The sequence below is a fragment of the Siphateles boraxobius genome, unplaced genomic scaffold (assembly GCF_051911475.1).
Source record: "Siphateles boraxobius isolate OS27281-9 unplaced genomic scaffold, OSU_SipBor_1 5, whole genome shotgun sequence".
Taxonomy (NCBI): domain Eukaryota; kingdom Metazoa; phylum Chordata; class Actinopteri; order Cypriniformes; family Leuciscidae; genus Siphateles; species Siphateles boraxobius.
In genome coordinates, this window is record NW_027509141.1 from 23,725,122 (window position 1) to 23,741,986 (window position 16,865).

The 16,865-nt window shown below is 38.2% G+C and overlaps 1 protein-coding gene across 1 annotated transcript in view; it reads left to right on the top strand.

Annotated features, from left to right (window-relative positions):
- Nucleotides 1-16,865, top strand: part of cntn2 (contactin 2) — a 36,018-nt gene that overhangs the window by 15,174 nt on the left and 3,979 nt on the right. Inside the window, exons 2-20 of the mRNA XM_077203408.1 lie at nucleotides 1,196-1,296; nucleotides 3,840-3,981; nucleotides 4,622-4,797; nucleotides 4,914-5,009; nucleotides 5,123-5,335; nucleotides 5,457-5,559; nucleotides 5,699-5,880; nucleotides 8,091-8,227; nucleotides 8,527-8,656; nucleotides 8,869-9,019; nucleotides 9,175-9,302; nucleotides 10,881-11,056; nucleotides 11,870-11,990; nucleotides 12,317-12,475; nucleotides 13,518-13,667; nucleotides 13,821-13,891; nucleotides 14,023-14,257; nucleotides 15,040-15,155; nucleotides 15,642-15,828. Coding sequence (XP_077059523.1) covers nucleotides 1,239-1,296; nucleotides 3,840-3,981; nucleotides 4,622-4,797; nucleotides 4,914-5,009; nucleotides 5,123-5,335; nucleotides 5,457-5,559; nucleotides 5,699-5,880; nucleotides 8,091-8,227; nucleotides 8,527-8,656; nucleotides 8,869-9,019; nucleotides 9,175-9,302; nucleotides 10,881-11,056; nucleotides 11,870-11,990; nucleotides 12,317-12,475; nucleotides 13,518-13,667; nucleotides 13,821-13,891; nucleotides 14,023-14,257; nucleotides 15,040-15,155; nucleotides 15,642-15,828 — 2,731 coding nt within the window. The 5' untranslated portion in view covers nucleotides 1,196-1,238. The remainder of the gene's footprint in view (nucleotides 1-1,195; nucleotides 1,297-3,839; nucleotides 3,982-4,621; nucleotides 4,798-4,913; nucleotides 5,010-5,122; nucleotides 5,336-5,456; nucleotides 5,560-5,698; nucleotides 5,881-8,090; nucleotides 8,228-8,526; nucleotides 8,657-8,868; nucleotides 9,020-9,174; nucleotides 9,303-10,880; nucleotides 11,057-11,869; nucleotides 11,991-12,316; nucleotides 12,476-13,517; nucleotides 13,668-13,820; nucleotides 13,892-14,022; nucleotides 14,258-15,039; nucleotides 15,156-15,641; nucleotides 15,829-16,865) is intronic.

Consider the following 16,865-nt stretch of genomic DNA (forward strand, 5'->3'; position numbering starts at 1 on the left):
AATTAAGAAATTTCTCTGATGAAAGGCCCTTTCTCTCCCTTTTAAACCCCTATGAACGACTGCTGGGACGCTTCCAAAGGAACGTTCACATCACAAAAAGCACTGTGCTGACACTTCATGGTTCTCAACTTCGCCAGCAGACTCACCGGTAACCGCAGAGCAGCGGCCCTTGCTGCGATTGCCATTACTTGAGCCAAGGAAAAGATGTGCAATTGCCAATTACAGGGCTGGGGGGTTATGTTGCACAGTGGAGGGACCAATCCTGTACACTTGAAGCAGATGTGAGGACCGGATGGTGAATGGTGCAAAACAGCTGCTGCCCGTTGCTTTCTTGTCAATTTAGCCGTAAGACAATTTGAGTAACATGCCCCTGTTTTATTAGCCATGCATCAGCTGGTGACACATCAGGGCAAGGGAGCGGTGAATATGACAGTGTAGAATAGGTTTTCAGGGTGTCAGAAGAGTAAAGTGTCAGAATAACTCACAATTTGTCGCCAATTGAAAACACATGGCCATGCATCTTCACATTGGTTAGACCAGGCTGTTATTATTCTCCTCAGCTGTGAGGTTTGAAAAGGACAAAGAAAAACAGAATATATCCACAGCAAGCTTTATTAACTAGAAGCTCAGACCAGCCTCTAGTTCAACTAGGAATGAAACGGTTACTGTTCAACGATAAACCACGATAAAATTTTGATGATTAGTATTATAGCTTCATATTTTAATTATCATTAAAAAACGTATTTGATTATTGTGATTTGAAAAACTGTAAATACTGTCCAGCATTAAGCATAATTTTAGACATTTTTGATCAGACCAATCCGAAAATTGGACCAAATTTTTATGCACTGCTGTAAATTTTAACTGGCTGATGGAAAATAAGCTAATGGGCATTTAAAAAATCTAAACAAATCTCCTTTGTTAAAAATGTAAAGGCTGAAATGTGCACAGCAATTTTACTTTTATGTTGTAAGTTACTCAACCCTTATTTTTGGTTCATTTAAAATCTGGCCATCATTGTTAATGAACATTTTAATGTTCATGTAAAAAAAACTGCATAGTGCTGCTATTTGTTGATTTTTATTGACAACTTCACTTGGTGAAATGCTTTCAGTGTGTTTACCGTTTCATCTCTAATCTCAACAAAGGTTTTTTTTGTGGAGAGTCATGTGGCTTTCTGTTTTTCCTTCCCAAGGAGCTGAAAGCATCTCTCGTCTGGGTGTGGTTGCGGTAAGAGGATGAGGATTCTGTTGTGTCTGCTGTCTGTCAGCTCTCTGGTTCTGAGCTACGCATTGGGTAAGTATGATCAAGGGCTGGTTGCATAAACTGCTAAGACTAGTTTTACAAGTTAACCTTCAATTTTTTTTCTTTAAAACTGTTCATAACTTTTAAGTCAGTTACATAAAAACAGAAATTGGTCTTATTTGATACTAAAAATAAGACTGATTGCCCCTTGACTAACCGCTAGTTGGTCATACTAGTACCTTCGACAGTCTTAACATAATGGCTATGTTTATGTCATTGTCTCCCATCATCTCATCTCATTTAAAATCCCATTTGCAAACATACTTAGTAGGTCTTGCTCAGCCCTTCCCCCATTAGCCAAACTTCGTTACCACTCACCCGTTGTTTTTTTCTGTATTCCCTCTGCTCCAGCATTTCCTTGTTAAAACATCATCTAAATGTACGTTGTCACTTTGATGGTGTCTGGGATGTGTGGTTTTAGGGTTGTGCATCAGTGGGGGGCCACAAATTCAGATTAATTATTTATTATGTTATCTTAGATCAGTGGGCAGAAGGGATTTGATTTACTTGAGAGGTGTTTTTGTCAGCTAAAGTAATTCCGGCCCCATTAAACATTGATAAAAATGTGGTTCTGTCCATAATACTATTAACTTGGCAATCAGCACTCTAGTCAAAGTTGCCCTAGTCTCACAGGCGTAAAGTGTGGTCCATTTTGCAGAAAATTGTGGACAGGCACCACAGTCTGACCAAAATAGGTGATCAATCAATCAATGCGATCATGTCTCTTTAGAAAATTTTGACTAAACCGCTCAATTCATATAGTTTTACGATCTCTTTATGAACTTTTTAAGCATCAAAGTGGTAGATGCATAGTTATCAATGGAGGGACAGATATTTCTTTGATTTAATTGAAAATATCTTTATTTGTATTCCATTGAACGAAAGTCTTATGGTTTTGGAACGAAATGAGGAACTAACACCTTAAAATAACTGTTTTCTATTTTAATTTATTTTAAATAGTAATTTATTCATGTGATGGTGAAGCTGAATTTTCAGCAGTCATTACTCCAGTCACATGATCCATCAGAAATCATTCTAATGCACTGATTTGGTGCTCAAGAAACATTTATTTTCAACGTCGAAAACATTTGTGCTGCTATATATTTTTGTGGATTTCTTTTCATGATCCTTTGAATAGAAAAGAAAAAAGAAAAAAAAGACTTTATTTGAAATAGAAATTGTCAGTGTAAACAACAAAACTGTGTAATGGGCATGGAAAGGAACAAATAATTTGAGAATATACACAAACACACTTATTCTCATATAAATTATGCTGAGAAAAAAGTCCAGGTACAGATGTTTAATCGCAGGCATTCAGATTGAATTGGCTAATAAAACAATTATTGTGTTTTAGTCTATTACACAGAAGTAACTACACAAAGAGACCTTGATTATCTGTTGAGAGACTTAAGAGACAGTGGAAAGAAGCTTAAGTGGCAGTTTGGATCTGTTTATCCCCATTACTGGAAGCAGCCAACACACCACTGAATATCACTGCTATCTCGGAGCAGGAAACCTCCCGGGGAGCCGGTTCTCCTTCTCAACTCCATCTCTCCTCCTCTGCCTCTCTCTTATTGCCCTACATTCCTATGGGTCTTACCAGAACTGCATACACACACTCATATGAACACACGTGCATGCATACATTTACACATGTGCATGTAGATCTCCAATGAATTTTAAATGACAAATATAAACGCACACAGTCACTGAAAAAAAAAAATCTTAATCTATGAAATTCTATTAAAATCTATTAAAAGTGTTTTGTCTTGTTTTAAGAATGTTTTACTCTTCAAATCCATAAGATAAGATTTGTTTCAGAGAAGTTTTTCTTCCGAAAAATTCTGCTTACTCAAATCCATCACAAACCGCATTTAACACACAGTCCCAAATCCATAAGAAACACCAATTTATTTAAGAGTAAAAAAAAGCCAAATTCCAAACCCATATTCGCATACTGAGACAAATGTGGTCCCAAATAATCCAAACTCATTCTTTACCCAATTCATAATGCATCAGATGCATTCATGGCAACCTGGAGACTTTACTGTATGTCTTCAAACTCCCCTGTTCCCCTCGTTCTGTCAAAATAGCTGAGTGCATGCAATTATATCTGACAGCTTGCATCCCCTGTTGACTTTCCCCGGGTGGAGAACATTCCCACTCTGAGTGCAAATACACTGGAGTTGTTAGGCACGCACAGCCCCCCTGTATCTGCCTGTTTGGCACAGTACACTAGCTGACAAAGAAGGCAGAACAAAAGACCTGAGCATGACAAAACTACTTGATATACATTACTCTCAAGGATATTTTACTATACGCTTGACTTTTATTTAGAGTGCTTTTAATAGTTAATCATCCGGGGATAGAACCAGAAGGTTGACATCATTATGTTAAAAGGCCATTAACACTACAATTTGGACTCAAATTTGAAATATAAAAAACCTGTTTTGTTTGACTAATAAGTATTTTTTGTGACAATGTTTGTTGAAATGTTTCTCTCAGACAGTGTTTGTGTGCACGTTTTTTTGTAGGTGGGGATGTGTGTGTGTCGGGTCATGACAGTGGGCCGGTGTTTGAGGAGCAGCCATATAGTCTGATTTACCCTGAGGGGATGCCAGAAAGCAAGGTGACCCTGAGCTGCCAGGCTCGCGCCAGCCCTGCTGCTATTTACCGGTACTCAGATCAGATTTTTGTCACTTACACCTTATTGAACGAAACAAGGCCTTTACTTCATTAGTATGACCAATCCTTTTACACAGACATTGTAGAAAATATTTGTACAAAAATAAACTAAATAAAAATCTAAACATCCTTTAAACAAGATACTTTAATGAGCAGAACGTTTTAAAGCATGTTTATTTTATAATAGAAATCTTCTGTTTGATCAATTTAATGCATCTTTGCCGAATAAAAGTATTAATTTCTTTAAAAAAAAAAAAAAATTCTTACTGACCCCAAACTTTTGTAATGCAATTCTTAACGTTTCCTTGCATATTGGATTTTTTTTTTCTCTAGTTTTAAACATATTTTTTTATGCTTACAAACAACAACTATTTGTCTGTGGGGTATGAAAAATAAACCTGATCTTGATATATTCTCTGAAAACATGTTTCAATATACAAGTTTTCTTCTCAAGTATTTAAAAACCTCACTCTAGAGAAAAACAAGGCAAAATTCTGATTAAGAATAAAAAACAAAACCCATACTATCCCCAAAATGTACTACTTGTTTTCCAAAATTAAATAAATCAATGATTATCCACTTTTTGACACTCTGGCTATTGAATTTAGATCTTGTATGTGATTTCTTACAGGTGGCGTGTGAACGGCACTGAAATAGCATTTGTTGAGGATTCGCACTACACACAGGTCGCAGGGAACCTTGTGATCAATAATCCCCAGCATGGGCGAGATGGTGGGTCATACCAGTGTCTTGCTATCAACCGCTGTGGCACCATTGTTAGCCGTATGGCTAACCTTAAATTTGGCTGTGAGTACAACTCAAACAATTATCGTTGTTCAAGTGTGAAAATTAGACCTTTCTGCATAAAAGCAGCACTAAATGAAATTGCACACTACCGCTGCTGATAATTGCGTGTTTTTTAGATCTCCATGATTTCCCCCCTGAAAGCAGAAGCCCTCAGACGGTCCATGAGGGTATGGGAACCTTTCTTGCCTGCCAGCCACCAGCTCATTACCCAGGTATGCACGTACACTATCAGTTAGCAAAACCTTTCACTCTTTATTATTTAACTTGGTCAGTATATTTATTTCATCAAATGTGTTACACCGTGCATCCATTTGCTTCCACCAAGCTTTGTCCTACCGCTGGTTCATCAATGAGTTCCCCAACTTCATCCAGCCAGAGGGGGGCAGATGGTTTGTTTCTCAGGTGACGGGTAACTTATACCTTGCTAATGCTAGAGCCAATGACACGGGCAACTATTTCTGCTTCACCACCATCAATATGGACATCAGCACCAAGAGCATCTTCAGCAAAGCTGTGCAGCTCACTGTTTACCCTGATGGTTAGTTCAAACTAAGATCTGTATTTCCCTTTGAAACAAGAGACAAGCTTGACTACCTGCTGTTCACAAAATGAAATGATAAAAAAAGACTTATATCTTGTTTTTTTCCTTGGATCTACAGCAAACCCGAGGAAAGCCGCCTTGAATATCCGAGTGCGTTTTCCTGCTGAGACATACGCATTATCAGGACAAACTGCCCAGCTTGAATGCTTTGCCTATGGCAAGTAAGTCCCCTTTAGCTCCCCACTTCCTTTTGGAGATCACTGCTGCATCGGTTTAACATAATCCATAACTCAGTCAGCTATAAAAATGTAACTTTTTTCTCTAACATCATCTCGTTCGCTCTTTACTTTTCTCCCTTAGTCCCATTCCTAAAATCCGCTGGAGGAAGGTGGATGGGATTTTGCCGGCTAAGGTCGGAGCAAGTGCGGAAGGACCCATTCTTATAATTCCTGAACTGAATTTTGATGACGAGGGCATGTATGAGTGTGAGGTTTACAACTCAGAGGGTCGTGAGACTCATCAGGGACGTGTCACTGTGCAAGGTAGGCATGATGTCAGAACTAGACTGATATAAATATCCTTTCCTCTCTTTAACTTTAGTAGATGTTTGATGTGACATAAAACGTGGTGTATACCAGTGTTGTTATTGTTAATTAAGACAATTAACAATTATTTTCATTAAAATAAAATATAAATATTAGAGGAAAAACTTAAAGTGCCCCTATTATGCAGTTTTAAATGTTCCTAATTTTGTTTGGTGGTCTCCTACAATAGGTTTACATGCATCCAGCGTAAAAAAGAAACACTTTAATTTTCTTATAATATACATTACAGCATCACTTTTTTACTTACAGTGTCTGAAACCATTTGGATTCAGTCTCTCTAAACCCCTTTTTTCTGAAAGCCGACTCTGCTTTGATTGGTCAGATGGCCCAGTCTGGTCTACCACTTACAGCGCTGGTCAAAAACAAAACGCATATTACTATATCTAAATTTTAGCTTCGGAGGCTTTCTCAGCACTTGTATACACAATGATACAAACAATAACGATGGTGTCGTTTTTACTCTATCAATTTGAGAAGCGCATGCATGCAATGTAAACTTGCTTTTGCCATGTCAAACTCCTCCAGGCTTAAGCTACAACTACAGTGTTTGAGGGTCAAAGTAGATGTTGTTTACGAGCAGCCAATGAAAACCATAGACCATGCAAATTTAAAACCTACTTGGATCAGTGCAGAGAATTAAACTGGAATTGGAATGATCTTTGAAACTTAATAGGAGCACTTTAAAATGAAAAAAATATGAATGAAAATTAGAAATGTTGCCTTGGCAATTAACTGAAATAAAAAATGTGATATCTAAAAAGAAATAAATGAATGAAACTAAAACTTAAATGAAAAATTGAAGCTAAATTGAAATATAAAAACAAATAAAAATGAGCAAAGCAATTTTACAAAATTACAATCCCATTTGCAGAAAATTTGGGTCATTTTGTAAATTTCAATAACATCAAGAATCTCTGATTTGTTAATTCTCTTTAAACTTAAACTAACTGCAAATGTTTAAAGAAAAATATTTCCAATGTTTTTACTGACAAAGGTGGCAACACACTCCAAAAAAGTTGGGACAGAGGCATGTTTACCAATATGTCATCATCTTTCCTTTTGATTTCACTTTTTAAATTGCTTGGGAATTAAGGATACTGATTGTTGAATTTTTGCTAGTGGGGTTTTTGCCCAATCTCGCCTGATACAAGACAGCTGTTCAACAGTCTGTGATCGTCATTGTCTGTTTCTCATTGTCATTATGGGCCATACATTTTCAATAAGAGACAGATCTGGAATGCAGGCATGGAGTCAGTATTTCCCAGGAAATATGTCACCTTGATGGCAGTATATATCTCTGTACAATCCCAATATACGCCTCCACGTCTATGGTACCTTCACACAAATGCAAGTCACCCATGCTGTTTGCACTGATGCACCCTCATACCATGACAGATGTTTGCTTTTGCACCTGTCACTGATGAAAATCTGGATGGTCCCGTTCGTCTTTAGGACTAAGAACTCAATCCTCAATGCTTCAAGCTGAAATGTGGACTCATCTGACCGCCGCACACATTTCCACTGTGTTTGGACCATTTGAGATGAGCTCGGGCCCAGAGAACTCATTAACATCTCTGTATAGAACTTATGTATAGCTTTCTTCTAGCTTAAGATTCAAGTTGCATTTCTTGGTGCAGCCAGCGGCAGACTGTGTTTAGTGACAAGAGTTTTTCAAAGTACTCCAGAGCCCATGTGGCTGTATTTAAAACAGTAGCATGACAGTTTCTCATGCAAAAACAACTTGGACATTCTATAATCTTTTCACTTTTATTGTGCCTCTCTCCCAACTTTTTTGGAGTGTGTTGCAACCATCAAAATCAAAAATGTGTTTATATTTACAAAATACAATTAAGTTGGTCAGTGAAAACTTTGTAAATCTTTTCTTTGTACTTTAGTTAGTTAAATAAAGGTTAAAGAGAATAAACAAATCACAGATTCTTGATTTTATTGCATTTTACAAAATGTTTTCTGGAAATGGGGTTGTACTAAAATGAAATGAAGTAAAAGCTAACTCAAAATATTAAGAAATAATATAATAGTATATAAATAATTCACTGGTGTATAAGAAATTAAATGAATACTTCTTTATCAAATAAGTAGATTGATGTGTGTTGATCTGCTGGTTTGTGTGTGCTCTCGCATTCCAGCCCAGCCTGAGTGGCTTCAGGTCATGAGTGACTCTGAGGTGGAAATCAGTTCAGAACTGCAGTGGAGGTGTGCCGCTGCGGGCAAACCAAGACCCACCATTCGCTGGCTCCGTAACGGAAAGCCCCTCGTCACACAGGTCAGCCATACACACACTGTAGCCGGATCGTCATCTAACAGTGTGTGTTATCAGAATTAAACAGAACCTCTAACTGTCAAGACTCAGACTGATATATGTTAACTGATTTTTTAGAAAACTCTTCATGTCTTGAAGGCAGTGAGAAGGCAGTGAGATGGGAATAACCTGCTCATTATCTTTCTTTAGCCGTATTTCTTTAGTAGGTAGATTGACAACAGGAATGTTGTGTGGCCCTCTGCTGGCATTAATATGCATGTGCATCATGTCTCTTACTCAATTTTACTCGTACCTGTATGCAGGACCGTGTGGAAGTGAATAATGGGCGACTGAGGATCAGTAACCTCGCCCTGGAGGATTCCGGGATGTATCAGTGTGTGGGCGAAAACAAACATGGCACCATTTACTCAAACGCTGAGCTCAGAGTTCAAGGTGACCACAACTGAATCACAACATGAAAACAAATCAGAATAATATTTCATAAACATTAACATGTTTCTCTTGTTATCTACCTTAATGCAATTCAGGTCCCCTTCTGCCCACCCAGTCATGCCTGAACCCCAGTTATAATATGATCTGTGTTTAAATCCTCTCTGTTTGGTTACCCATCTCCCTTCCTGCCCCGTCCTGTCACCCTATTTCAGTCCAGGCTCCGGACTTCAGGTCAAATCCAGTGCGTAAGCTGGTTCCTGCTGCCCGTGGTGGACAGGTTAAATTGGAGTGTAAACCTCGGGCGGCTCCTAAACCCACTCTCTTCTGGAGCCGTGGCACAGAGCTACTGACCAATAGTACTAGGTAATCCAGTAATAATTAAGTGTTTCAAAGACCTCCTAAATGTTTCGAACTCAATATATTTAGTTTTTGACACAGAAAAAATTGCTTTGTGAGTTTGTTTGAACATGCTTTGAGTACAGTGATGTCAGAAAGACCATATGATGAACTCTGTCCAGGATAACAGTCACTCCAGACGGGCTTCTGTGGATATTCAACATCAGTCGTGCGGATGAGGGGAAGTACACCTGCTTTGCAGAAAACTACCTTGGCAAGGCCAACAGCACAGGACACCTGTCTGTCAGAGGTAACAATACCTTATTTCTTTGGTTTACCAATTTTAAAGGTCTCAGGTTATCTGTTTTGCACAGATTACTCTTGGAAATGTGTAATATCACATAAAACCCATAAACAGTGTTTTGTTGTTTCAGAAAGGTCATAAACAATTAAGAAAAATCTGTACTTTTCTCGACACACCTAGACTTTTTAGCCTAGCTCCAAGTAAACGCTTTTATCATCTTTCTGTCTGCATATTCATTGTGCACATATCTTCTGCTAAGGTGCTAACACCAATTCTCGCCCAGGACAACTGGAAGCTGCTAGGGACTGGAAGATGCTGGTTGATCTTGATCAACGGCTTATTTTTCCACCTGAGATTGCCACCACTAACCTACGACCAGATATTGTTTTGTGGTCTGGATCAGCACGCATTGTTCAACTGATAGAGTTTACAGTGCCATGGGAGGATGCGGTAGATGAGGCATATGAGAGGAAGAAACTACGGTATGCTCAGCTGGCCACTGAAGCAGAACAGCGAGGATGGAGTGTCCAGGTTTATCCAGTGGAAGTGGGTTGTCGAGGTTTTGTGGCACACTCTACAACCCGGTTCCTCAGAGACGTCGGATTCAGTGGCCAAGAGTTGCGTCGCACAGTAAAGAACTTATCTGAAGCAGCAGAAAGGAGCAGCAACTGGCTGTGGTTGAGACGGAAAGATTCTAGCTGGCTGTGTACAGGCCGTCATGCTAGAATGAATCGTAGGCCGCATCGTAGAATTCTTGAAAACTTGAAGAGTCTGGTTTATTTGTATAGGTTGTATAGTATTTACAGTCATTACGTTCCTGTGTATATTGCATGAATGACGGGTGGTTGGGCAGATATTGTGTTTTGCGGTAGGTGGTATGCCATACGGAACCGTTGCCACTGAAACTGCATATTAACGCACCAGTGGGGCTCGACAGCCTTAGTCAAACGGGTTGGGGTGTATGGTTGGGTTGCGGAGAGATTGTGAGATTGTGGTTAGGTCTCAGCAGCAAGAGGGAAGTAGAGGTCAGTAAGCTGGGCTGAGTTCAGTGGGGCGGGACGGAGGGGGGTGACTCTGGGACGCCAGAGTCACTGTCGAGCCCTCTTGAGGTGTCGTGGGCTAGTCGACGAAACACTGAGGACGGAAGGTGCCCACTTGAAGACCCTAGAGATGTTCCCTACTCCGCTCAATCCAGAGGGTTGTTATGGGGGGACCGCACTGTGGTTGCAGCTGTTGTGTGTGCTGACGCGCAATACACTGTAGCTATGAACACCAGACAGAAGGAGATTCACGTCACCAGATGGAAAGAAGTGTAAATGGATGGAGAAGCATAGGTTACTGTAAAGCTACGTCTTAGTTGGTGATTATCTTGGCGAAAGCCGAGTACAAATCAGCATGGAGTTTTAACATCTACTCTCGTGTAATGGAAATCTGTTATGTCTCGATATCAAGCCTGAGTGCATTTCCGGCAATTGGTCTGCATGTAAACCTCTAAAACGCTAATTTTATTTCATTCAGCATTTTATTGTGGACTCAAATGGTTTCAGTGTATAAATATGTTTGTCATCTTGTTCTGTCGAACAGATGCCACAAAAATCACTCTAGCACCCTCTAATGCTGACATCAATCAAGGGGAAAATGTCTCTCTGCAATGCCATGCGTCACATGACCCTACTATGGACCTCACCTTCACCTGGTCCCTCAATGGAGTTCTGTTGGACCTAGAGGAATCAAATGAACACTATCGGCGCAGGGAGGGGGTGAGCACTGGCTTGAAAGGGTGTTTAAAAACTGTTAACTTTTTTTCAGGATTTTTTTTATGTACAGAGCCTAAAATATTTCTTATTCGAAAATAGAAAACTCTTGTAATGTTATAACTGATTTTACTGTCTGTCACTTTTTGTCAGTTTGATGCTTCCCTGCTGAATAAAAGTTTTAATTTTGTTCAAAAAATCTTACTGACTCCAAACTTTTAAACTGTAGTAACTGTATGTTAGTTTAATGTTGTACTGCATGATACTGATTTATTCAGAGTGCAGCTTGAGAGGGTTGTTATTGCTTTTTTTATGCAATCAGACTATTTGCTTTGCAGATGATAATATAACAACAAATCCCATAAACTTAACCCAAGCTATATCTAGGGAAGATCATAGAGACGTAACACTTTGCTGTACTATAGAAATAGCATTGCAAAATGCTAAAAACAACTTGGAGCACTTTAGTAACCACACAGCTGTCACACTCTAGCATGCAAGCAAATACCACTTCTTCATAAAATGTAAAAATCTAGTTATGTCCTTAATATTTAAAATGAGAAAGAATAGTAAAACCATCTGAATTTGTATTCCAATAGCAGCAGACTCCTCTCACACTCTAAGATTAGCTTTAATAGGATTCACTTCAAAGTAAATCCCTTTTAGACATGATACATTTTAAAATCCAAATCTGAAGCCTCGACGAATTAGGCATTTAATAAAAAATATATATATATGATAAATGGTTTTATGAAGTGAAAGTGGGCTAATACTCCTTTTTTAATAAAGTTTACTTTTCTTTTCTCTGTCTCTATACAGAAAGAGACGGTTGGTGACCTGGTGATTGTGAACGGACAGCTCAGTCATGCTGGCACATACACCTGCACGGCCCAGACGGTGGTGGACAGCGCGGTGTCCTCGGCCAAGCTAGTCGTAAGGGGTGAGGGCTTCCAGCTGGTTGAGCAGTGACAGAGACCTTATTAAAACTCATTCTTGTGTTTTACCTCAGCTTGATCGTTTTTGGCCAGACAACTCGCTGCACTCAGCCCTGTGAGAATTGATGAAATGTAGAGTCATGAAATATAAATTTAGCAGATCTATATGCTGGGGGTTTGGTTTCCATAAGCCTGTTTGATGCTGATTTTTTTTTAAAGCAACCCCAACTACATTGCTTTGATAATGTTTTTGCTGTGTGTGTATGAACATGAATGTATGACAAAACTGTTGTAGATTCTCTGGCAAAGGTGAATTTCTCTCTCTTTATAGGCCCACCAGGACCTCCCGGAGGTTTAGTGGTGACTAGTGTCAACGACACATCGGTTGAGTTGAGATGGAGCCGTGGATATGACAACCACAGTCCCATTGGCAAGTATATCATCCTGGGCCGCTCCTCACAGACTGACGACTGGAAGAGGATGAGGACAGGTGAGGTTACGAGTCCATTAGGTGTAATGCAAACACAACAGCTGTAGAATGAACCTTTTTGCATAAATATTTTTAAAAGGATGCTTTTAATCAAACAAATGTTGTGATTTATGCATACATTTGTTTATTAGAGCAGGTTTTCTCAAACTTTTTTGATTTTTTTTGTTTGTTTTGTTTGTAACCCCAAACTGTTCACAGTCGCTCACTTGCATAAAGTATTGCAAATGATATAATCAAATCGGTCTTCCCACTCTGTCAATCAACTTTGCAATCTTGCATTCTCATTATCATTTTAGATATTGGAATTTTTTTGGAATATTAATAATATATTATAATATCTATTTTTAATTTATGATATATTTCAAATATTTCATTAAACTATAATATTAAAATATCTAATAAAAAATATGTTGGTTTTGTTTTTGGCAGGGCTAATTTCACCATTCAATTAGATTTCGATTCACAAATTATTTACTTCAATTCCAAATTTGATTCAATATTGATTAATTGGGTAATGTATCGGTACGGTACATGGCAAATTTTCTCATGAACAAAAAAGAAAGAAAATATTTTAACTAATGCTGTAAACTGTACAGGGAACCCAAGTTGGTACATTACTATGATATTAAAGCTACTTACATTTAAATTACGCATAAGCAAGTTTTTCTTACACTTTATTTTACAGTGTCCTTATTACATATCTTACATGTACTTACCATAGTAATAACAGTAAATTATGCATAATTAAATGCAACTAACCCTCAACCAAATCCTAATCCTACCCTATCACTATAGTAAGTACATGTAGTTAATTAATATTACTCAGTACTTAAATGTATAATTACAATGTAACAATGACACCTTAAATAAAGTGTAACCCACGTTATATTCATTACAACTTATTAACATTATATTAATAACAACCCCCGGGACTATTTGACAAAAGCCATCCAGAATGCCAGTTTGAGAAATGTATTTGTATTATAGCATGATGTAATCCTGATGATGTTTGTCTGTCATTGTGTGCTAATGGTTCCTCCAGACCCTGCAAACATAGAAGGAAATGCTGAATCTGCACATGTGATAGATCTTCGACCCTGGATGGATTATGAGTACCAGGTCATTGCTAGCAACATCCTGGGAAGTGGAGAACCAAGCATGCCCTCCCAGCCTGTCCGAACCAAGCAAGCAGGTCAGAACCATTACAAATGTGTTGGTGTTACACAAAGATTAAACTGAATTAGAACCAAAATTACATAAATATTAGTGAGGTTTCACATATAAATATGGTTGGTAGATAGAAGGTATTTTTCCTCTTTAAGTGGGTTATTATTTTGTCTTGCAGCACCAACTGTGGCGCCCAGCGGACTTGGTGGAGGTGGAGGAAACCGTAATGAACTTATCATTACATGGACTGTAAGTGCCATGGACCTCTGTTGCTTTAATTGCATATAATATTTGATTTATACCTTCAATCAATATGTCTTTATTACTCAACCCTCACCTTCTATTACATAAAAAAAGATTTCTTCTGGTATGAATTACAGCCCATGGTCAGGGAGTATCAGAATGGAGATGGCTTTGGTTATATCCTGGCGTTCAGAAAGCAAGGCATGCCAACATGGATGGTGGTGAGGGTTCCACACGTGGAGTCATCACGATATGTTTACAGCAATGAGAGTCTGTCAGCCTACTGCCCTTTTGAGGTCAGAATCAAGGCCTACAACAAGAAAGGAGAAGGTCCCTTCAGCCAGATCGCTGTAGTACACACTGCAGAAGAGGGTGAGAGAAATACTACAAAGGATTATGTTTTGTGCAATATTCATTATATTCTGATTGCTTAGACATTGCTTAATCACTAGAGGGCAGACAATGGAAAAACGTCTAAAAGAAATGTCTAAAAAGGTCACACAATGATATAATTTTCCTCTGTCATCTGAGATAAGATAATTTATTACACTATGTGAGTTTATTGTGCTATGAATGCATATTGTAACTTTCAGATCTCAAAATTTCCTACCAAAAACATTGAAACAGTGTTGCAGTTCTTGCCCAGAAGTTCTGCAATGTTATACAGATGACGCGCAATCTCTCACATTTACACATGCCAGTTTTGTGTTCAGATACTGAGGTAGTGGAAGTTAGCAACCCAAGAATTGATAATTACAGTAAAAATTTTAAAATACACCAAACTGTTCTGCATATCCTTTCGATCCTTTTATGATTATTAGATTATTTTATGCACGTGTCACAGTGTAATGCTGGCTTTGAAAAGAGGCTGGTAGTGAATTAAAAGACAATTTAATTGTCAATTGACAATGCAAATTATATGGTAACCAACATCAAAATGTGCAACTCGTATGTTAGTGCTTCAGTATGCACGTGAAGGGAGTTTCAAAGGGTCAGAGAGAGGGTGAAAAATGATCTTCAAATAAATTATGACTGTTTATTTGATATAAAAAATGTACCAGTCTAAACAGATTAAATGATGAACAAATGTAGGATATTATCACTTTAATGCCTCATAACTGATAGTCATCTTTATGTTTTCTGACCTTCCTTAGAACCCACTGTGTCCCCACGAAGGATAAATGCCACTGCTCTGACAGCTTTTGAGATTCAAGTGTCCTGGGACCCCATTCAACATCTGAACATTAATGGAGTACTTCGGGGTTATGAGGTCAGTACAGACCCATTCTTTTAATATCTGTAACATCTCTTTTTGTATTTTCATGTGGATAGATAAACATATATAGCATGACAGAGTTGTGGGATGTTTTGGTGACCATTTTGTATGGCATGTCAGGATATGTGAGCTTTGCCCGTTGAGCGAGTGACTAATCGAGATGCTGCTATCTTATTTGTTCCTTTTTATTAACAGCACGTCTCGATCAGATCAAGGAACATTAAGCACTTTATTTAGATAAGACGCCTCCTTTTAGATAAAACCATGCTTTGAAATTCACTGGTATCAAAGGGTATTTTTGCAGCTTAGATTTAATTCAATAGGCTAATACATGACATTGATTTTCATAATTTTGCATCTTTCAGGAGCAAAATAGGATTCCATTATTTGTTATTTTTGTGTACAGAGTTCATATTTGATAGTTTTCATTATGAACAAGCTTGTCACACGATTAAGATTGCCCACTTGCTCTGGTTACAGATTCGTTACTGGCGGCAACATGAACGTGAGGCTGCTGCGGACCGGGTGAGAACTGCAGGGCTGGAGAACATGGCACGAGTCACGGGTTTGAGGCCTAACACTCTTTATCACGTCACCGTATTGGCCTACAACAGTGCAGGCACTGGCCCACCCTCCCCAAGAACCACTGTCATCACCAAGAAACCTCGTAAGACCTCATTTTCAGGCTCGGGGAGCATTGGTAGCCTAGCTAAAATGTGGTTTACATGAGTAGAACATGTTTCTGGAGATTTCTGGAGCAATTTTCCTAATGATCTTCACCCAAATGCTACCTAGCTGACATATGACCGAACTTAAGCTTCAGAATGTGATGAAAGACTCTCAGTTGGTGTTTTAACATTGATAGTATGTTGAAACAACATTAAAAGAATGTTTAATACTAAATGTAAATGTAAATAGGTTAACAAAATACTCATGAATAAAATGCCTACTGGTTACCCATTAAATCAGAGGGCAGTGGTTGATAAGAATGTTGTTCCATAAACAACAAAGGTTGATTCATGTCCAACTTTCATAAGCTAGTAGCTTAATGGTAGAAGAGTTGAGAGTTGTAAAAGTATTTGTTGCATCACATTATGTTGTTGTGATAGTTGGAGTTTTCTTAACTTTTCATTCTCTAAGTTGCCATTTTTGCAGTTGCACTCAAATCTATGGAAGCTTGTTTCCGCTACAGACTAAAACATTTTCAAATATGATTGTGACTTTTTATCTCACAATTGCGTTTACATTGCAAGATACAAAGTCAGAATTACGTGATATAAAGTCGCAATTGCGTGTTATAAAGTCAGAATTGCAAGATAAAAACTCACAATTGCGTGTTATAAAGTGAGAATTGCGAGATGTAAACACATTTGCGTGTTGTAAAGTCAGAATTGAGAGAAAGTCAGAATTCCGAGAAATAAACTTGCAATTCTGACTTTATAACACGCAATTGCGAGTTTATATCTCACAATTCTGACATCTTTTCTCAGAATTCGCAATTGCAAGTTATAAAGTCCAATTCTAAGGAAAAAAAGACTTTATAACATGCAATTGCGACTTAATATCTTGCAATTCTGACTCTATATCTCCCAATTGCATGTTATAAAGTAAGAATTGCAAGATATAAACATGGAATTCTGAGAAAAAAAGTCAAAATTTCTCACAATTCTGAGTTTATAACACAATTGTGACTGTATATCATGC